This window comes from Manihot esculenta, chromosome 17 (assembly GCF_001659605.2).
Source record: "Manihot esculenta cultivar AM560-2 chromosome 17, M.esculenta_v8, whole genome shotgun sequence".
NCBI classification, from domain to species: domain Eukaryota; kingdom Viridiplantae; phylum Streptophyta; class Magnoliopsida; order Malpighiales; family Euphorbiaceae; genus Manihot; species Manihot esculenta.
The window spans coordinates 25,803,741-25,825,576 of record NC_035177.2 but is presented as its reverse complement, the minus strand read 5'-3'; the positions used below and the strand labels follow the sequence as shown (position 1 = coordinate 25,825,576).

Here is a 21,836-nt window from a genome sequence, read left to right as displayed (position 1 = left end):
AATAATTTAAGGAAAAAAATTTTATTTTACTTCTACCATTACCACTGAGTCGATGAAAATAAATAAATTCAAAACTAATCGAGATTTTGAATCTATTAAATGAGAATTTAGCTTTTTAAATGATTGTGTGACAAAAATAAATAAAATGAAATGCCTATATATATAAATACAGATATAGATGGTATTGTAATAGCAGCCAGTTATGAAAGAGAAAAATAAATAAACGAGAGATAGGAGATATGATATAAAAGAAAATGAAAAAGAGTGGTGGATTTTATTTTCCCGCCCTTTAAATCCATTTTTATTTATTTATTTATTTATTTATTCTCTTCTTTAGACTTCTCTGGCTGCGATCTGTTAGTCAAAAATCTTCGAGTGCTTTTTCTCATCACATAACAGTCACTTTCTTTCTTTCTAATCTCCATTGCTCAAAATCTCTCTTAGAACCTCTGTTAATCAAAATCACCTTGATTTTTATTTTTTTTTTATGACCAAAACCACACCCACCAATGGAGACAATCAAATGCAGATCAATCCCCAGCAGCAACAAGAGCAAGCTTGCAAGAACTTTCCAAAAAGTCATAAACCTCAAGACTGCAACAAGAATTGCTTCCAATAATGGAATTGGGATTTGCATGCTCACCCCACACAACAAATTTGAAGATGATCCAACCACAATTTACAAATCCCATAATGACAAGAACAAGGAAGATTCTAAAGCCAAGCGCAAAGCAGTATTGGATGCATTGGTGGCCAAGATATTTGCAGCCATCACCGCCATTAAAGCAGCTTATGCTGAGCTTCAAATGGCTCAGAATCCTTACAATAGTGATGCTATACAGGCCGCAGATCAGGCTGTCGTGGAAGAGCTCAAGCTACTTTCTCAACTTAAACGAAGCTTTTTCAAGAATGATCTTGATCACCTCTCTCCACAGGTTACTCTCATGCTTGCAAAGATTCAGGAGCAACAGAGCTTGATGAAGACTTATGAGATCACCATCAAGAAACTGGAAGCGCAAGCTGAGGTTAAAGTTTCAGATGTTTCTTCTCTCAAGAAGCAGCTTGATGAATCCATTGCATTTAACAAGTCTCTAGAGAAGAAACTGAACGCAAGTGGGCCTTTGTCGATGTTTGATAATATTCAGTTCTCAATCTTAAACACAACCCACTTCGTTCAATTCCTGCATTCTGCTCTGAGATCCATGAGGAGTTTTGTAAGGTTGATGGTTCGAGAAATGGACGTTGCTCATTGGGATATTGAAGCAGCTGCAAAAGCAATCGAACCTGAATCCACTTTTGCCAAGCCAACCCACCGTTGCTTTGTGTTTGAATCATTTGTGAGCAAAACAATGTTCGAGGGTTTTAACTATCCAAATTTTATGCTCCCAAACGAATCTCCACCGCCGATGGAACACCACCGCCATTTTCACAGTGGTGAACACTACTTCAATAAGTTCAAGAACTTAAAATCAGTGAACCCAAAACACTATTTGACCCAGAATCCAACTTCGTCCTACGCAAGATTCACAAGGGCAAAGTATCTCCAGCTTGTTCATGCAAAAATGGAATGTTCTCTGTTTGGCAATTTGAACCAGAGGAAGCTAGTGAACTCCGGTGGATTCCCAGATTCCGCTTTCTTTACAGCTTTTCTTGAGATGGCTAGGAGAGTGTGGTCTTTAAACCTTCTGGCCTTCTCATTTGGTGAAAATGTTAGTATTTTTCAGGTGAGCAAGAATTCCAAATTCTCTGAAGTGTATATGGAGAGTGTAACCCATGAATCTTTACTAGAAAGTGACAGTGTTGACACCGATCTGCGGGTGGATTTCACGGTAGTTCCCGGGTTCAAGATCGGTAAAACTGTGATACAGAGTCAGGTTTATTTGTCGCCGGCAGTATCTCTCCGGTGAGTGAGTTTGTTGATTTTTCTTATAATTTTTGCTTTGTAGTATAATTTTTGTAATATTTAATACTTATAACAATAATAAATGATTACCAAGTTCACGCGCTTCATGATTAATTATTAGTTTATTTATATATTTTTAAATTATATAAATTTAAATATTTTTTAAAAAATAAATTATAATTTTTAACTTTATGATAAAAATAGTTTAAAATGTGAGGATAAATTTCAACTAGAATTCGGATTTTCCCAAAAAAAAATCGAATTTTAGGTTTTTCAGTGATTTGAATAAACGGGTAAGATTTTTCACTTAAAGGTTCTGTTGATTAGACGTTGGGGCGCGTGGGTGCATGTACTTGGTTACACGCGGCAGCACTGGCATCTGGACCCACACGTGAAAGTGGCCGTAGGTGTGTGGGGACAGCAGCTGGTCTCAGTCTTCGTTATGATAGACAAGGAAACGCTGTGAAGACATATATATATAAGAAATTATTTGCTACTTATTTTATTAGAAGTTAGTTAAATATTATAAGAAATTATTTTTTATAATTTATTCTCTATATCTCTAAATATTAATTATTATTAATTAAAAATATTAAAAACTATACTTAAAATTATTATCGAATAAAATCTCAGCAATAAAATAGTAAAGAGATTCCAATATTGATTTGATGAACAGAAAAGGGTGAGAAATGTGTGGCAATGGTGTATTGGTAGAATATCACCAATAATTTATTTGTATAGTATAAGTAGTACCATACAAATAGCTAGGGCCAAATGATCAAACCTTTACACCCATCAAATGGCACGTACCTTTTAGTAAGGTGAGTGTGGGAGAAATTATATAATAAAATATTTGTAATAATTAAAATTTTATTTTAGTAAAATTTAATTATAAATTGATATTTGATTTTCCAACCAAGCCCATTACATCAATGAACCCAATGCCCACAGAAACACACACACCAAAAAGGCTCTTTAGGGCCTAAACAAAGAAAAATAACCCAACATAAAACCTTAAAGGCCCATAACCCAATAGACCTGTGTACACGAACCAATAAACCGAAGCTCGTTGCGCCCCTCCTTTCTTATGGACTTTCGATTGCCCCTGCTGATAAGAACTTAATGAAGGATGTTTTACTCTTCTGGAAATAGGCACACCCTTTCAAACATCACAAAGAACATCGAATATCTAGAAGGATCAAGAGCTAAGAGAACGAAATAAGGTGAAATATTAAAAAAATAATTTATGTAATCTATTTTTAAAAAATTTATTCGTTCCGAGTCACAGATTTAATTTAATAGTAAGTTCACCCGAGTAAATTTAAGAATTCTCAAATTCTACTCTCTCAATTTTCAATTTTCATTTTAAAAAAATAAAAATTTATTCGTTCAATTAAAATTTATTTAACTATACGTATTTATTATATTTAAATAAAAAAATTTTATCATTTAGATTTTTTATATAAAAAATTTATTAATTGCTTCATTTGATTTTAAAAAAATATATTAAAATATTAATAAAATTCTAAAACATATTATAATTAGTCATTAATTAATTAGTTTAAATTATCAAATATTTTATTATTTAATTTTTATAATATAAAAAAATTATTAATTATTTTTTAATTTTATAAAAATATATATTAATTAGCTCATGTATATTGAGAAAATTTTAATTTTTTTATTTAATAACTAAAATTAATAAATAAAATAATTATTAAACTTTTAAAATCTCAATTAAAAACTGAAAATTAATTAATAAATTTTCCTATAACCAAATAATAATAATTTTTTAAATAAAGTGATTTTGCCATCCTTTCACAAAATTCTTCCCTTGATGGCTGCCCATCTATATGGAAAAAAACTGCATCTTGGTCGCAGAATTATCTTCAATAATGCCGTTGCATAGTCAGATTTAATTGATCATAACTAATTTTCAACGAAATGTTTGGATTCTGGGAAAATTAATTTTTCCCTCAAAGTTAATCTTCAACCTCATAAAATCATTCATAAATTTCATTTTTTAAAAAATTAATTTATTTCATTCTAAATGATAAAATTAATAAAAAATAATTAAATAGATATTCGGTTTGATTTTATTTGTAATAATTTATTATTTTTAATTTTTTTTAATGTTTAAATTATAGAATAGTTATTTTTTTTAATTAAAAAATATTTTCAAGTCTATTAATTTTTTTTATTGCGATCATTTTTCCAAAAAAAAGACGTCCCTCTATCCCGTAGGATTTCATCAGCTTTTTAAACTCACTGGTTAGCCAAAGCTATAAATAGAGAAGAGAACGCCTTTGAAAATTTGAAATTAGGAGGGAAACTTCATAGAGAAGTAGAAGATAGGATTACTTGAAAAGATTGCTCTTCTTGACGTTGTAGATTCACCAGAGCTCGTTGCCATTAGCGATCAAACTAAAACTAGACTTCCGGTTAGAATCAATCTACGTTCAGGTCAGTGCAACACGTTTACTTTGTATTCCTTATCATGTGAAATCTATGGTTCTTGATCTGGTGAATGTAACATGTTCTTTTTGTATCTTGATGATATTCAATCTGTTAGAACCAACATGTTTTTGAATTCCCTTTTTATTTACTTGCGATTGTCGTCATAGAATCTATGGATGATTATTGTTGTGGGGAACTACATGGGCTTCTTTTAGTAACTTTACCCAGTTTGGAATCAAGAATTTGTCAAGAAATCAATTATTTTTTAATCAATTCTCTTATTTGGAGGAAAGAATTCAATTCTTTTTAATTGAATTGAATTCTTTTCTTGGAAAATGAATCTTTCCAAGAAATGTGATGCAGTAATATGGAAGTGATTGAAGGTTGGAGGTTCCATCAGAAAATTGTGAGCAAGAAAAGTAATTCAATAAGTAGTAATTTGACTAAATCACGTTCCTTGAAGAATGATTTTACTTGTTAGTTGTTACCCTGTGAGGATGAAAACCTTCTTCTTCTGATATTCTGATATTGAAATGCTTGGCATGAGTAGAAACAGTTCCATCTCAAGATAAGATGCTTATCTTCTGTTCTCTGAACCTCATGCTGAATTGGAGTTTTTATGGTCATTATCTTTCATGCCCTCCCTCAAGTAAAACTGACAGTGAAAAGTTGTTATTTTTAAGGATCATCCTCTATGATTCCCACCGAAATGGTTAGTTCAAGTCCAACATCAAGTGCATTGAGTGTTCCAGTTCTTGATTCATCAAGCAATCTAGCACTTACTAGTAGCTCAACTCCAGCTATCTCCGAGTCTACTTCTGCATCTGACATCGGGTCCTCAAGTTCTCCAGAATTTGGCACATCAAGTGCTCCAATGTCTGATGCTTCAAGTGATTCCACATTTACCTTTTGCATACTTCCTCCTCTCTCTGTGTGTCCTACATCTGCTTTCGGGTCCCCAAGTCCTCTAGCATTTGATGGATCAAGTGCTTCAGGGTTTGGTGCATCAAGTGCTCCAATGGTTGGTTCATCAAGCACTTCCGCATTTACTTCAAGCTCAACTGATCCGGAATTTGGTGAATCAAGTGCTCTAGGTTTTGATATATCAAGTGTTCCAATTTTAGGCACAACTCCTGTCTCTTGTCAGTCTATTTCGGCATCTGCTTCTGGAGCTTCAACTTCAAATGCTCCAGCGTCAGCTACCTCAAGCACTCCAACAATTACTAGCAGCTCAGTTCCTGCCTTCAGTACTTCTGCATCTCCTTTTGGTGCCTCAAGTTCATTAAGTGATCCAGAATTTATTTCTAGCTCAACTTCTGCCCTGTGCCAAACTACTTCTACGTCTGCCTTTGGAGCATCAAGCGCTCCAACATTTATTAGTAGCTTGAACCCTGCCGTCTCTCAGGCTAATTCTACATCAGCTTTTGAGGCTCCAGCATCTGGTGGTTCAATTGCGTCAGGGTTTGGGAGCTTCACTGATATTGCATCTTTATCTACTCCTTCAAATACCCTTCCTTTTGGCTTTTCATTTGCCACTCCAATATGCTTCGATGGTTCTAGTGTATCTGCTTCTACATTGGGTAGCTCCAACATATCTGGACTTGCTTCATTTGGTTCTGGAAAGCAAGGTTCCCCGTTTGGTAAGTATTTTTCCTAATCATTTGTGGTAATTCAAATTCTTAATTTCTAATGTTTTATAGCATTCCAGAGTAGTAGGAGCTTTAGAAATTAATTGATTTTGGAATTTTCTGTTAAACTATGGCGCGGGGGCACAGAAAAGGACAGGAGAATTTGAATATGATGGTTTTGGATCTTCAATTAAAACATAGGGGAAGTAGAATATCAGCTTACAATGAAACAGCATATGAAGATGAGTTTACCAACAAATCTGGTGATAATAAATTTATGTCTATAACAGCAATGCCTTTCTACAAATATATAAGTTTAGAAGAATTAAGATGTAAGGACTATCAATTGGTACATGGAGTTATGCTTCATCAGTAGGTCACCCTGCCTTTCCATCACCTAGTGAACACTCTGATGAGACATCCATCTTCATATTATTTTTCAATTAGAATCGGCAAATTTTGTTTCCCAGTACTTCATGATATATGAATACGTTCTTGGATTGCGTGGGTTTTACAATCTGCATTACAGTGACTCCTCTCTTTTACTTGCAGCTGGCTATAGATATGATCAAGCTGCCGGCGGTATTACATATGGTGTTTCCACCAGCAACCCTACAAGCTTTGGAGCAACATCTACAATTCACTCTTGTCCATTGCCAGCATCTTTTTCTTCTTCTCCTCTGCTCTGTTCATTACCTTCTGGTTCATCATCTGCCCAGGATCACACACAGGCAACTCCATCAACTATTCCATTTGTAAACACAACATCATCTCCTACTGGCATACTACCTGTCCTGAATGTACCAAATATCCAATTATTCCCATTACCTCAACTTGTAGCACCCACTTTCCAGCTGACAAATGCAGTTGCAGGACAGGGTATTTCATTTGTGCATGGTATTACGCCACAGTCTTACACATTGGGCATGCCTATTGCACCTGCGTTTGGGCAACTGGTGTTTACAAGCCTGCCGCTGCAGTATCCAGGTCATGTAACCGGATCTGGACAAAGCATCGTAAGTATCCCAGAGTTCTATCATGGTTACATTCGACATATTCTCTATGTTGGTCCATCGACTTCAATGTTGGGATCTGAATAAATGCTGATTCTGCTTGCAGGGTCTCCTGGCTCTTCTTCAGCCTATATGTGCGTTTTCTGTTGACAACAGTGCACAGTCACCACCATCAGGTACCTTGAAGAAGAATTTTACTGTTTTCTAAACCTACTTAATTTGGACTTTGAATTGAACGTTTTAATTTCAGGTGTTGGTTCTGGGACACCGACGGGGACAAATGGGAGCAGTTGAAGCATTTTCAGCAGGGTATTTGTGATCAAAATTTTCAACTTTCCCCACTTGACCTGAGGAGGCAATGTTATTAAAAATTTTGTTATCATAGAAGAGCTGCTGCCATGATCTAGGAAACCCTTTATTACTGCTTTCAAACCTCTATAGTGTTTCTTCAATAGGAAATCTCCAACTATGGATCAATGACGTCTAATAGGCTTGCACTAAAAGTTTAATATCGTGCAAGATATTGATAGGTTAAGGCTTCTGTAAGACCGTAGGAGAGTAACCTGGTCGATATTACAATGTTCAATGCCATCCCCAATTACAAGTCTGGAAAACAAAATTCACCTAAAAAATGATACTAACATGAAAATGGCCCATGCAGGTCTCGAACCTGCGACCTTCGCGTTATTAGCACGACGCTCTAACCCACTGAGCTAATAGGCCACACATTAAAATGTTCAACTTTTATATTTATATTCACGTAAAACCGCCAATTATACAGAAAATATCCTACATCTAAACTATATTCATCACAAAATTTTTATATGCATTAAGCGTAATAGTGCTAATTATACTTTTTACGCTGGCGGAGCCAGGCAAGGGTAAAGAGGATCATGGGTCCACTTAAAATCTTTAAAACTTTTAGGGGGTATTTAAGTAATTTTATGATTAAAATTTTATATATTTAGAAAATAGTTTTTATTTCAAAATTATTCAATTAAAATATTTTAAACTTATACTCTTTAGTATTTATATCAAATAAACTTTTAATGGGTTTTACCATTTATACTATTTAGTTCATATATTTTTAGTTATACATATTATATTATTTAATTTTCTTTTATTTTTTATTTTTTCAATTAAAAAAATTTATTTCTCATTTTCAAAATTTTAATATTTCACTCATTATCTAATTTAATTTTGCACACCATTTTTATTATTAAAGAAATATTTGATATGAATTAAAGTAGGATTATATATCATAAGAGTAATACTTAATCTTGTAATAAAAATTTACACTCGATTAATATATCATCTTTGATAAGTGCATCTTCATTACACTATATCCTCTACAATCTGAAATGAATTATATTAAATTAAATGGGTTAAATTTTAATCCTCTAATTTATTTTATTTCTCATTTTATTATATCAAATATAAGAAAGTCAATAGATTAATGATATAATCTCAATTTTAATATTGAACCAAATATCATAATTCTTTTTTAAGGATTAATTATTATTCTATAAAAGAATTCACTATTAATCTTATTTTAACCCCACACTAGATATACTGTAAGAAGAATGATCATTTTTTTTTTCGATTAAAATTATATGTTAAATTAGAAATAATAAATTTTAATTTTTTTAAAAATAAAAGTGTTGAACGAGTAATATTAAATTATTTAATAAATTTTATAGACTATTTAAATTTTAAAAAATAAAATTTAAAACTATAAATTATAAATTTAATAGATAATAGATTAAATAATTTAAATTTTAATTATTATAATTTAATAATATTGTTTTATTAACTTTTATAAATTTTTTATAAATATGTAATTATTTCATTTTTTTTGTTTAAATCGGATTTCCTGAATTGAATTTATTGCATAAAACTTAATAAAAGTACAAATTTAAATAGAAAAGAATAGAAATGACGAAATTATAATCTACACGCAGAAAACTACAACGTAACTTGCAAATTTAATTTTGTCGTTTTGACGTGAAAAGAGAATAATGGGACACTGTAGGCACTGCGTTTGCGAGAAAGGAGAAGAAAGACAAGTGACTCATGTTCCACCTTCATTTATTTTTGAAGTCTAGCTAGCTAGACATGATGAGAGGCAAATGAAAAAAAGTTCGTAATGGTATATATATATAAAGGCCATCAACCCATGTCACCTCGCCATCACCTAAGCTTCTTGAGTATAACCCTAGTTAACCCAGTAGCCAACATAGTGGAAATGGTTGCTCCATTCAATCGAAGCGTTTCATTGTTATGCAGTGTGCTAGCAATTTCTGTGCTTGTAGTAATGGCAGATAGAATCTGTGCAGCTCGCATCCACTCTCCGTCTCTATCTGGTGTAGTATTAAGCCGCAGTTCTGTAGGTGGATTTACAGTGGATACTACAGCTCAGTTTTCATCCATGCTCAAGGGAAGGAAGATCATAATGGTCCCTCCTTCTGGTCCAAGTCACGGGGGTAATTGATTTTCATCAGTTATCTTCACTACCAATCCCTGGAGTTGGTAATTCATCACATGTATTAATATTTTAAATTTATATAGCTTTGTTTTCACTTACATGTATGCGTTTGTACGTATTAATTTATATAATATAGATTGAATTTATATAAACTCGTAATATAAAATAAATGTAAAACTATATAATAAACATTCTGAGATTTAATAATTTCTTAATAAAATAGAATTATAATTCTGCAATTTGTGAGGGTGGGAATAGAGAAGATGGGTAAGTTGGTGCAAACCCAAATCATCAATGAATGCAAAAGTTGAAAGCGTGGCAAATTTGTCTTCAACACAGAAAGAAAAAGTCGGCTTCTCTGAAATTTCTCTTTTTTTTTTTTTTATTTTTTTTAAATTCATTAAATTATTAGTATATTTAACATAAACTCTATTATATATAAAATTTAGTACTCTGAATTAATTTTTATGTCTAAATTTACTTACAACTAATTAGAGTATATATAATTAATATATAAATTTTTATGCCAATATTAAATTTAATATTTTCAACTCATTATCATACGGGATTGAACTTGAAGCAACATTTGTCTAAATTTTACGTTACCTTAATATTTTGTTTCAAAATTATGACAATAACACCACTTTAGCATTCATATAAGTATAGTATTAAAAATTATAATAATTATTTTTATATTATAAACGGTAATTTTATTCAAAAATTTAATAAGAATAATTTATGTGAATTGATGTACTAAGATCCAATAAAAGTGAATTCAATGTGAATTTTAATTCATTTTACTTGATTCGTTTTCTATTTATTTTCTTATTCTTTTTTTTTTTATTTTCTAATGATGTGTAACCATCGTTTTAGGTTTATTTTCTTCTCATAATCACGTTGACCGTACATACGAATATTCTGTATTATTTTCTGTTATTAGATAACCATTTAATTATATCTTATACCATGTGAATAATCTCGAACTTTAAAGGATTTGTTGTTCCACGGAGTTACAAGAATAAATATGGTTAGACCTTCCATGTGTGGATTTAAATTCAATTCAGCTCGTCAAAGTGAAATTTAGACTTACATATGAAGTAGATATATACATTGGACCTTAATAAAATTAAGATATGCTTTTTTCTACACGAACACAATCAAAGCCGAAATATTCAGAGAGTACGAATAAACATCTTAAATTTAATTTTTTTAAAAATTAACGCAATATACAAAAAATTATCTTGAATGCAATTTCTATAAATTCAAAATATATAATTATCAATTTTTTTATAAAAAAAATTATATAAAATTTATATTAATATGTTTTAAGTTAACAATGGACATGGTCCACTTAAAAATTATATATATTGGTTGAGAAAAATCACTATTTATTTAATTTTAAAATTAATTTGAAACACGAGTGGACATTTGGGGAAGAATGTGACGCACGTGTGGTCCTGCCTCCATAGTCAAACTGTCAAAGATTTGCAATAGGCCGTTCACATGATGCCTTGACAAGTATTTTCAAAATTTTTTCACATGAAAAAATACACAACCCGTGATGAGTAAGGCTATATAAGTAATTTTTAAAATAAATTTATAGAAATTAATAAACTTTATTTAATCCTTACTCAATATATATCCACTGTTTATATTTTTAACTAAATTAGATGAATCATATTACTAAAGTATTATTGAAATTAATAAATAGGGTTATATCAATAAGTTAAAATAAATTACCATATATAAAATAAATAAATTATCATTCTAAAAATATAAAATAAAATACATTCATAAGCGTATGTAAGTATATCTGAATAAATTTGAAAGATTTTATATTTTAATTTTTTTAATTTTCATTTAAAAAAATTATAATTTGAGATGGATAAAAAAAATTCATTTCTCTATTTTCTTTTAAAATAAGAAATAAAAAGGTAATTAATATTAGAAGAAGAAACTCTATTTTACCAATTACTTTTTATATTAATTTTTTCATAGGTGAAGTTATTTATTTATTTATTTTCAAAAAATTCCAATTTTTTATTTTTTTTCCAGTTGAGGGAGGGAAATCTATTAATTAATTCTAAATTAAGTAATAACATCAAACAATTGTATTTTCTAAAGAAGTAATTCAGCATTTTTGAAAAAAGAAAGAAGGAAACGTTAGGTGTTGAAAAATATGGTGCACTTAATAGTGAGGCTAGCGAATGTGATGGATGGTTGCAAGAGGAGAGGATCCATTAACCTAAGGAACACGTGCAATTAATGCTCGCATGATTTAGCTTCCTCAAAGTTTTTTCCCATGGCGGTTTGTGGAGCCCTTGTGTTGCCTTAGACAAATGAGACTTTTGGTTCCAACTTTTTATTTTTATTTTTTTCCCCTAAAGGCAAGTGAAGGGGAATGAGGATTAGGGTTTGATCATGACACATCCAAAGATTCAACTAAATGCAATTTTATCAGTTTTTCATCATTATTTCTTCATATCATTTAGCTAAAAAGATTTAATTAAAAGAGAAAGGGAAAAAGAGAAGCAGAAAAGAATGAAAAGGGAATGAAAAGTATGTGTTGAATTCATCAAGTGATGGGGTTCGATGAATTAAAAAGTCAAGTCTAGCAGACGGGCGGCAACCATGTGTGGAAGAAAAAGCAATTAGCAAAGAGACGTTCTCCAACTGATCTTAGAAAATCAGTAGGCCTCATGTGTATGCTATTGAAGCCGCGTCAACGTTGTTGATGGTGATGTCTGCAGGGAGACAAGTTTGTTGCCTGAATTCAGGGACCATTTTATCATGTCACAGGCCAATCAATTTATTCCAAACTAAAATAGATTACAGTTCATATTTGCACTCACGAGTAAATCTGCGTTGCCATGATCTGGGTTAAGTAAGGACAGATCTGAAAGTGGAAGTACATTGCCATGCCAACACAATACATGCAGAAAGAGTTCTGGAATACATAATCCATTATCAATCTCACTTGACTCAATCAACTGTTTAGCAATATATATATATCATTCATTTTAAAAGGGATACACACATATAAATCAATCCCTTGTAAGAAAAAGGAAATTTATAAAAGAGAAATAGATCCTTAGTATCTATTCAATTGTGTATACATCTGAGTCCACAGGGAAAAAGAAGAAAAAAAAACGAAAAAAATTATCAAAACTGTCGAGAAAGATAAGATACTATAGGTATTTTCAAGAGTGAGAGTCTTAGTGGCCAGCACCAGGGCTTGGAACAGACTGTAAAATACGATCGATGCTAGAGAGATGTCTCTGGAAGAGCTGCTCATTATCTAATGTGGTATGGCCCTTCTTGCTTGGAGAAGAAGATGAAACTGTACCCTTTGGAAGGGCACTGGAAATCAAGCTCGCAAACAGAGAAGAGACTGTAATGCTTCCCACTTTGTTATTGTACTCCTCCGTATTACTCATCAACAGCTTCCTGCCCTCGGTATTTGACGCAAATGTGATGACGGCTAACAAGAAAACGAGAGCCAAGGCAGTAGAACGAGCCATAGATGTTGCAGAGAAGTTGAAAAGAGAGAAAATGATATCTGGGTTTTGTTGTTAAAGCGTAGCTGAAGCAGAGAAAATGTAGAAGGAGATGGCTTTATTAATTGTAGTGTATTTTCGTAGTGTTTGTTATGGAGAGTTGGTGTGGTTTTATACACAAGCAAAGGAAGCTGTAGAGAGAGAAATTCAATGCTGCCGCGTGACGGCTAGAGAGAGAGAGAGAGCTTGGAGATGAAGTTAGGCATGGCCAAGTCAAAGATTTAAGAGAGAGAAAGTCATGTGAGTACTATATTGTTTTTTTCTTTTTTAAATATATGCAAGAACTTAAGAGTAAAAATGCCGCGTGGAGGTTAAGCTAGTCGTTGGGTGACAGTCGCCGGCAATCGTTCTCTTGGTGAATCACATGCACCGTGGCTCTCTATTTCCAAGAACCTGCATATCTCCAAACCCATCAAGGCTTAATTAGGTAGGCTTCCACTTCAGTGGAAGAAGCGGAAGATAGAAGCCTTTTTGGTCAAAATCTTCGAGAGCTGTCTTTACGTATAAATTTAGCTGTAAAGCATCATATTGGTCATCGTCGCAACAGGGCAATGTCGAAAGAGTCAATTTACACTATGAGAACATTTCAGAAAATGAATCAGTCGGCATTTGTCACCATCTTAATGGAACTGCTCGAACAACAAATCTACTAGCTGAGAACAAAAATTTGAATATTTTTCTCTTATAATTTTCCATAACCCCATCATCAACCAAGCAAGCAAGCTAATACAACTGGCTTGCAATGTTAGTTAAAAAATAATAACAGTTTCCATAACGCCATAGAACCTTCTTCACAATTTCACTCTTTCTATTCGATTAACTTTCATAATCAGTAATCATTGTCGGATAATGGAATATTAGAGATCTTTTATTTTTGCCTCTGACTTAAATGCTGAAATAAAAAAAATCATGGCCGGTGAGTGGTCACGGTGGACGAATTCCTGAAACGCGTAGGCAAGAGGCTGTGGCAAAATGCACCTACTAACTGTCTTAAACACATGAAATACAAAATGAAATTATTTAAGGAATATAATTAATAATTATGGAATATGTGCATGCATGTAATTGCCCTACTTAACCGGCAAACTAAAGCTTCATTATTATTTACAAAGTCAATATAATATTTAATTTATTTTTTCCAATTATTCACATCAGAACTTTTAGACCTCATATTAGTAATACTTAGAAGTAGGGTGTTCATTCGATCCGTTTAGTTTAAAATTGAATCGAATTGAATTTAACTGAATAAATCAAAAATTAAAATTTTGATATTTATGAAAATTAAACCGAATTGATTTTGATCAAAAATTAAATCGAATCGATTTAATTCGGTTCGATTTGATTTGATTAGTTTAAATTTTTAATAAACTTTTATTATTTTTTACACTTTATTTTTAGTATTTTAAAATTTAATTAAAATATTTTAATCTTAATATAATCTAATTTTTCTAAATTATTAAAAATAATATATTATTATCACTAATAGGTGTGATTCGATTTTTTAATTTTTTTAGATTAAAATTGAACCGAACTGAAATAAATAAAAAATTGAACCAAAATTTTAAATTAATTTAATTCGATCAATTTTTTTAGTTTGAATCGAATACTGCTCACTCTATTTAGAAGAATATATATTAATTTATTATTATTTTCTTAGTAGGATTAATTATAGGAAAAGTTTTGTTCATATTGCACTAAGTTAGTAAGAATTTATATTTAGCTAATAAACAATATACGCTTACTACTCATATTTAATACTCATGGTGTAATTCTTTAGTATAAGCAAGAAATTTTCTATATTAAAGAAATGTGAGTTTTGAAAGATTCCAAATTCCAAATGCATGCTCGCTTCATTTCCTTATTAGTTAATTTCTTGCAATTTTCGTCTTTTTAATTCATACACAGAAATATTTATAAATTTACAAATCTTAGAAATATTATTGAAAAAGAAATTCAATTTGATATGAGATCGAATTCCAATGACTGTCTTTTTAACAACTCTTCCTTCACTTCACGTGATAAAACCAAAAACAAAGGTGGATAAATTTGACTTAAAAACACAGTAATAGCCAACACGACCTATCTACGTATATATAAAAAAAGTTTCCGATAGGCGTAGTGGAAGAGAGGATAGGGCGATCACAGTATGGCGTGGGTTGTCGGTATGAAATTAATGGTGTAATAATAGAATACTGGTGATGTGGTGGGCAAATTTGTGAAGAAAAGACCCGCTTGAATCATTGATTGGTGTCAACAACTCAGGTGTTTATGTTTGGACAAAGAATTAATCTGTTGCCGCTACCTTTGAAAAAACCACTCCCTTTTCAACCCCCCTTTCATTTCATTTGCTCATTAATTCATTTCATGTAATATTAAACATTTGACTTTTGCTTCCTAAATTCCTTCCTCTATTTCTACTCCTTTTAATTCTATACACTAAATAGTTTTTTTTTTTTCAATCTCTTTTCGATAGAGGGTGACCTCTTTCTATTCTTTTAACTTTTATTTTTTGAGATCTATTTCATACTTGCCGCTAGTTAACCCTATCTCTTAGGGAAAAGAGGTTTCCTTCTCAATAAATGTGAGTTTCATCCTATTTATAAGTTTTTTTCTTTTATTGTACAGACTTAAATTTGTTAAGAGTTTTTTAATGAGTGCTTATAGCATTGTTGTTTATTCTCCAGACTGAAAGTTGCTTTGCTTAGTTCAGTAGTGGATATAGCAGTCTACTTTAGAAGACTTTAATGGAAACCGAGGATCCTGTGATGGTTATATGAGAGTGAGAAGTCAAGAGATATATCATATCTTCTTCAAATTTCGACAATTGGATTCTGAACTCTTTTGAAGATTTGTTGGTCGATTTCTAGCAGTTAGCTCTACTCTTTCTTTTTTTTGGGAGATTTGGTGTATGATTTGATTTTAGCCGTAGTATGCATGTGATGTGTTGATACTTCGTCTGTATGTCTCTCCTCTCTTCGTATCTGTATAGATGGTGTTTTTTGAGATAGAGCTCTAATTATTAAAAATTGAAGTTTACCGAGTGATACTGAGATTTCTAGAATCAGGTTCTTAAATTGAGTTAAAGTTGCGAGTAGTATTCTATTTAAGTCTTAGAATTATTCCTATAACAGGCTATGAGCCCTGTTGTTTTTAGATTAGATAAATTACCAACTTTTCTATATTTAAGCATTCAATCCTTTGTGATGTATTTCAGCCCATTGGGCTTTTTTTTCCTCTCATATAATAAACTCTTTTTTCTTTTAGAACAAAAAAGCTCTATATAGGTTTATAAAAACAATTTTTATGTAAAATCGATTTACTATACATTTAAAATATAAAATATATGAAGGTTGATGCAAATTAATGAAATGATATGCTTTTCACGGTTCTGAACATGCAATTACAGAAATGTGATTTGATTTGGGCTAACTGAGAAAGGTAGAGAAACCACAAACAGCCCATTGCCTCCTAAGAGGAACACTACAAAATCCAAGAGGCCTCTGGATTTTAAAAAGGAAGCCCACTAGTGCTTCATCAGTCGAAAGTCAATGGCTTTCCAATTTTTCATCGTCTTCCACTTGACAGTAGAAATTCTTAGCAGAGTGAGACTACAAGTGTGGCAGAGTTCAGCCTTGCATGGGAAATATCAACTACAAGTTTATAACTGCACGCTTCCAATAAACCTTGTGTTAGTAGCATCTTTCTTTCTATCCTCTTAAGCTGTTTCTCATCGCTTCCTTTTCAAGCGGGTGATTCTTCTTTTTTGCTTGCGTATATGGGTAGTGAGTGGCAAATTACGCTTATTGAAATTTGGACAATCACCCTCCATTAGACAATTTGTTGCTTAAATGCATGTTATCTTAGATTAGTTCATGCCTTAAAATCACTTGTCCAAGTTTTCAATGTGAAGTTTGTATCCATGTACAAATGCTTCTTATAGGGCGAACCATTTGATCCCAAAATCTGCCATCTTTGTCCCTTTCTTGAAATTGAAAGCTTATAGTTTTATGTCTAGACGTTTAGATTTTAAACTGAAATTGCTGCACAAGCAGTATAGAATTTCAGTGTTTCGTCTGTTCTATTTTTGATTCAGATAGGATTATTTTCACTTTATAACTTAAATCAACTACCACTGAAGGGTTCTTCGTCACCTGTTGATAGCAGATTTTCCAAACATTATACTCATCCTCATCTGCTATCCTCTCCACTACCTAAACCATTTCTTCAGATTATTGACGGACTGCAGGACTTTGGAAAGGTGATATCGGATAGAAAGCCCTGTGCTCAAACCGCTAGAGCTGCCAATTCCACTTATAAGAATTATTATTGCATTAGGTGATCATTATTCCTTCATTTGGCACCTGATTCATTTTTCAAGAAAAAAATTCAAATGAATTCTTACAAAATCATGCAAGATTTTAAGTTTTCAACTTTCTTTAGAATAAAAATCTTTTAAGTTAAAAATAATTGAATTCTTTCATTCAAAATAAGGAAATTATTAGAAATCAATTGAATTAAATTCTTTCTACCGAACGGAGGGTATATAATATTGGATATAGTTAAATACAAATAATTTTAAGGTTGGAGCAATTTCAATGGTGCAAATGCAATAACAGGATTTTTAGAAATTAGCCTTAACTGTGCATGAAAGTTACAAATGTTGTGAGTTTTGGCTCTAATCTATGAGGAGATATCCTCTGCTAAGCAATGTCATTCTGCATTTTCAATTTTTCAGCAAAACATGATGATTTTAAAATGATTACTTCAGCAGAAAACAATGATGGACCGTTTTTGCTTTATTTAATAATGCAATGTAGTGCATTAAATTAGCAAGTCTAATCTAATATTATAATTAACGTTAATATCTTTTCAACACCACCTTTCTGCATGTGATGGTTTCAAACTATGTCTTAAAGGTGATGGTACTAGAGATAAACTTATTATTCGTGCTAGCTGTGGTTGGGACTTGGGACGCTGTTGGTTATACAGCAAGCTTTGACACTGTTGAAGTTTGACAACCAGTAAGTCAGATCCTAACTTCCTTTGATTGCTGTCTTAAATAAATACGTGCTCTACCAGATTTGCTTTTTTTCCAGATACGGTTGCCATTTTCTTCTTTGAGGCCTACTAACTGTATGGGATGCTTTCTTCCATTTGATCATAGCAATATTGTAACGATGCAGGCATGTCATATGTGCTGAGGATTATTTATTTTTCTGCTTCATTAGCTTCTTGCTTTTTGGTCAATTAACCAAATATATTTTCAGCTCAGGTTCAGAAAGTCTGAATATGATTGGAAACTGAATCCAACTTTTGTGGAGGGCCCATTTCAGCTTTCATTATCAAGCGTAATTGCATTTATAATTGATCCTATAACTCCAGGTCTTATACTTCTTTTTTAAGGCTTAGTTCTAGCAGGGTAGTTTCTTTTTTTAACATCTTGAGTTTAGTGGTCTGCTGAATTTTTTAATTTTGGTTTTGGGTTTTGTCCATTGTAGGTTTGTACGCATGAGCTCTGCTGGAGTGACCAACCAGATCGTCTTGGCCTTGATCTCAGTAAAGAATCTCCAGCTGTACACTTGACAAGGAATTGGGTTTTATCCTAACTTTCAAGTTGAAGGTTTGTTATTATCTATGTATAAACTGTTTATGTCAATCTGTAAATTCTGTTGCTTCACTGAACTCAGGTAGTTTAATAATTTATTTGGAACTCGTAGCTGCCTGGGAAGTGCTGAGACTTCTTAATCTGATTTGTCCATTGACCACATATTTATTTTTCGTGGTTCATAAGGTCAACCTTATTATCCAGTTGGCAGAGCTCTAAGGAGAAGAGCAGAAGACTGAAGGCTATGGAAAAGATGGAAAGAAGGTTGTAAATATTTGATATGTTAGCTTGTGAGGATAAGACTATTAGGAATATGAGCTCTTAAGTTTACTGACGCTCCATAAAATATGGACAAAGAAGTCAAATTAATGAGAGAGGAATATGCACATGCAGAATGCACACTCACATGCGATCAAGATCTAGCTGATTACTTTCTTCCCACAATATTTGGTTGATGAATTTGTTTGGTTTCTTCTTGGATAATAGCATGCCATTGCTACTGTGTTTTGTGTGCTTATTTGGGGCAAATGTGCTAGGGAATATCCAAATTCAGGCTGATTGAGCTAATAGACTCTGAAAGTGATTTCCATCTACCATCAATATCTCAGTCTATAACAAGTCCAGCATAAATAACTTTCCTCTTTATTTCCCCCATCTGGCTAGAATTTGGAACTTCAGTATTCGGAATTATCTTATATTTTTCTCCCAACATACTGGCTTTAACCTTTATGACAGGGAGAAGACTTGGTATGTGATAGTGGCATGCCATATGCAATTGTAAGGTGTGCTTTAACTGAGGACCCTGCTGGAGCAGATCTCATTCTCGATCGGGAAGACAGTGTAACAGTATGGCACTAAAATGGAAGATTAACATATATTTTTTTTTGTTTATGTTCATTTAGATATGGCACAAAATTTTATAGGATAATATTAGGTGGTAGAGCTGAATATTCTTGGTTGTCATGGAGTTGCATTCTGGAAGTCATTGAGGTCGAATGATTGGCGTAGCCTCTGTTAACTTCAATCATTTTCATGATATACAGGGTAAAATATCAAGAGAAGAGATTTCTTAGATTTCTCCTGCTGCTACGGAAGGCCCATATGCATGTGAAGACATTCAAGGTCCCAACTGCTCTAGTTTTGAGCTAAAAATCATTTCCTTATGAGGTTTCAGTTTTGGACAATATTATGTATTTATGCTTCTTTTGCAGGTTATACGTGTGATCCCATTTAGCGTGATCCCATTTAGCGAACCATTTACACCTGAAAACCCACCTCTAGAGAAGGATTACAATGAATATCATAAAGCTTTGGAAGATTGTATTGCAGGGGAAGAATACTAAAAACGCAGTCCAGTTCCAGTCTAGTGCCCACAGACAGAAGGTGCGCTCTTATTATTAGCTATGTGAGTGGTAGATGTGATAATCAGATTATCACATTTCATCTACATATATAGGATATAACAAGCTGAATCAGAACTACTACCAAATATTGCAAATAAGGTCCTCATAACAAACTGTTACAGAGTAGGATGAATTTTGGCTCTGTTTGGTACTGAACTTCTGATTTGCAATAAATGTTGATAGTGAACTACTGCCTGTTATAGTTTAGAAGGTTTTCTGTTCAATATCATTAATATTTCCCTGCAATAATACTGAAAGCTTTGCATTATAGCTTGTGGGCATATTTCTACTTCTATGCTTTTTTTGCGTTGGTAGACTGACTTTACGCTCTGATGAACTGGAACTCACTAAATGTCACTAAGCCAATGTTTGCTGATCAGTAAATAAAAAGTAGACTAAGGAGCTCAATTTTTTGCATAAATTCTTTCCCCAAAGCTACACTTACTATATAGCAACTAGCACAGTTAGATCCGTAATCTATTGGTTCTTGCAGATCATACACCCTACAATTACAACCTGAGGTTTCTTGAGAATCATTAGGAAGGATAGCAAGACAAGAGATTAAGAAACTGGAAGCAATTAGGGATTGTTGTTGGAGTGAATGGGTAGAAAACACAGTGTCTTCATAAAATATTCAGAAAAATGACTACCCACAAACACATATTTTGTACATTCCAAGCTGTTTACATTGATTTCTGTGAATTAGAATGAAAGGGATAAGAAGGGAATTTTCACACATTGATTTAGATGTGATCAGGCATGGAAATGGCAAGGTTGATGGAACAGATGCTTCAGATGGTTCAGGTGCAGCCTCAGGCTTTATACCCTTGTTTAGAAGGCCAATGGTACTTACTTTTCCAACAAACAATGCTGTGTTCTGTGAGCATATTATTTTGGAAGCAAATGCAAGTGACAAAGGTAAAAACAAACGAAAATCAGAAAAAGACACGACACAGAGCATCTCTGATTCAAGCAATTGTATGGGAGCAGCTCCAGGCCTATCAAGGTTTCGATTCCACTGTTGAATTCCATATGCAGAAAAGAAAAAGCTACAGTAACTTTTTGAAGCTAAACGAGAAAGAGAGGAAAGAAAGGGACAAAGGGTACTCAAAACTTTATCACTCCACCTGATCAATGTTTCCCAGAAGAATCTTTTCTTTCTCCAAATGTAATAAAGGTGAGAAAATTTTTAATACAGAAATCTTTTTTTTCCAATCCAATTTCAATATTATTAAGAGAGGAGATGAACTCATAACCTCTACAACAGGGTATTTACAGTCAAATACTCCGTTATATAGATTATCAGCTTAAAAGCTTATTTTTCTGAGTAATAATTCGTTATCATTATAATATTTGCAGATCCTTCTATTGCATGGATTTATATACCCATTGCATGCAGGAGCTGTGATTTTGGAGTTTCTAGCTACTATTATTTCTCAACCTGGATTTGCACGTGATGTCCACGTGAGTAGTGGCTCCTTTAAGACTGTCTACCGTCCAGTTCGTGCTCAGACTCCGATCAAAGCCACTTTGGTCCCACTCAAAACCGAATAGAATTGAATGGAATAATTATATTTTAATTAAACAATGTTAATTTAGTCTAAAATGCTGTGAAATTTTCTTTTTAACCATTTTATTTACCCATATTATTTTATCATACTGTTTTTCAAGGGAACCAGACCACTCTACTTATGATATTATGTCTTGTAGTAAGCATGTACATTTGATATTTAAAATTAAGTTGGAAGAAAGTTGTCCTTTTGCGTTTGCATTTAATTCCCAGTT

At 32.5% G+C, this 21,836-nt stretch overlaps 3 protein-coding genes, 2 long non-coding RNA genes and 1 other non-coding gene across 12 annotated transcripts; 4 read left to right on the top strand and 2 right to left on the bottom strand.

Moving 5' to 3' along the window:
• Nucleotides 1-290: 290 nt before the first annotated feature.
• Nucleotides 291-2,017, top strand: LOC110604684 (protein GRAVITROPIC IN THE LIGHT 1). The gene has a single exon (XM_021742951.2). It carries the CDS (start codon nucleotides 510-512, stop codon nucleotides 1,905-1,907), a length of 1,398 nt encoding a protein of 465 aa, XP_021598643.1. The 5' UTR covers nucleotides 291-509; the 3' UTR covers nucleotides 1,908-2,017.
• A 2,218-nt stretch (nucleotides 2,018-4,235) lies between these two features.
• Nucleotides 4,236-7,695, top strand: LOC110605705 (nuclear pore complex protein NUP98B). Its single transcript, XM_021744354.2, has 5 exons — nucleotides 4,236-4,366; nucleotides 5,044-6,000; nucleotides 6,541-7,004; nucleotides 7,108-7,177; nucleotides 7,252-7,695. Exons 2-5 carry the CDS (start codon nucleotides 5,055-5,057, stop codon nucleotides 7,293-7,295), a joined length of 1,524 nt encoding a protein of 507 aa, XP_021600046.2. The 5' UTR covers nucleotides 4,236-4,366; nucleotides 5,044-5,054; the 3' UTR covers nucleotides 7,296-7,695.
• On the bottom strand, nucleotides 7,651-7,724 carry TRNAI-AAU. The gene has a single exon. It is a non-coding gene; the product is annotated as a tRNA-Ile (tRNA).
• Nucleotides 7,725-11,688: 3,964 nt separating this feature from the next.
• On the bottom strand, nucleotides 11,689-13,143 carry LOC110604896 (precursor of CEP14). Its single transcript, XM_043952790.1, has one exon. It carries the CDS (start codon nucleotides 13,005-13,007, stop codon nucleotides 12,702-12,704), a length of 306 nt encoding a protein of 101 aa, XP_043808725.1. The 5' UTR covers nucleotides 13,008-13,143; the 3' UTR covers nucleotides 11,689-12,701.
• A 3,412-nt stretch (nucleotides 13,144-16,555) lies between these two features.
• On the top strand, nucleotides 16,556-18,230 carry LOC122722294. 2 transcript variants are annotated; one of them, XR_006349255.1, is made up of 3 exons: nucleotides 16,556-17,378; nucleotides 17,960-18,064; nucleotides 18,140-18,230. It is a non-coding gene; the product is annotated as an uncharacterized LOC122722294 (long non-coding RNA). The 2 variants fall into 2 exon arrangements; XR_006349256.1 differs by having other exon boundaries at nucleotides 16,562-16,731.
• Nucleotides 18,231-18,309: 79 nt separating this feature from the next.
• Nucleotides 18,310-21,726, top strand: LOC110604457. Of its 6 annotated transcripts, XR_006349254.1 has the most exons (7): nucleotides 18,310-18,425; nucleotides 18,542-18,663; nucleotides 18,835-18,912; nucleotides 19,384-19,770; nucleotides 19,860-20,031; nucleotides 20,809-21,228; nucleotides 21,411-21,726. It is a non-coding gene; the product is annotated as an uncharacterized LOC110604457 (long non-coding RNA). The 6 variants fall into 6 exon arrangements; XR_002486236.2 differs by having other exon boundaries at nucleotides 18,835-19,770; XR_002486241.2 differs by having other exon boundaries at nucleotides 18,542-18,912.
• The last annotated feature ends 110 nt before the right edge of the window (nucleotides 21,727-21,836 follow it).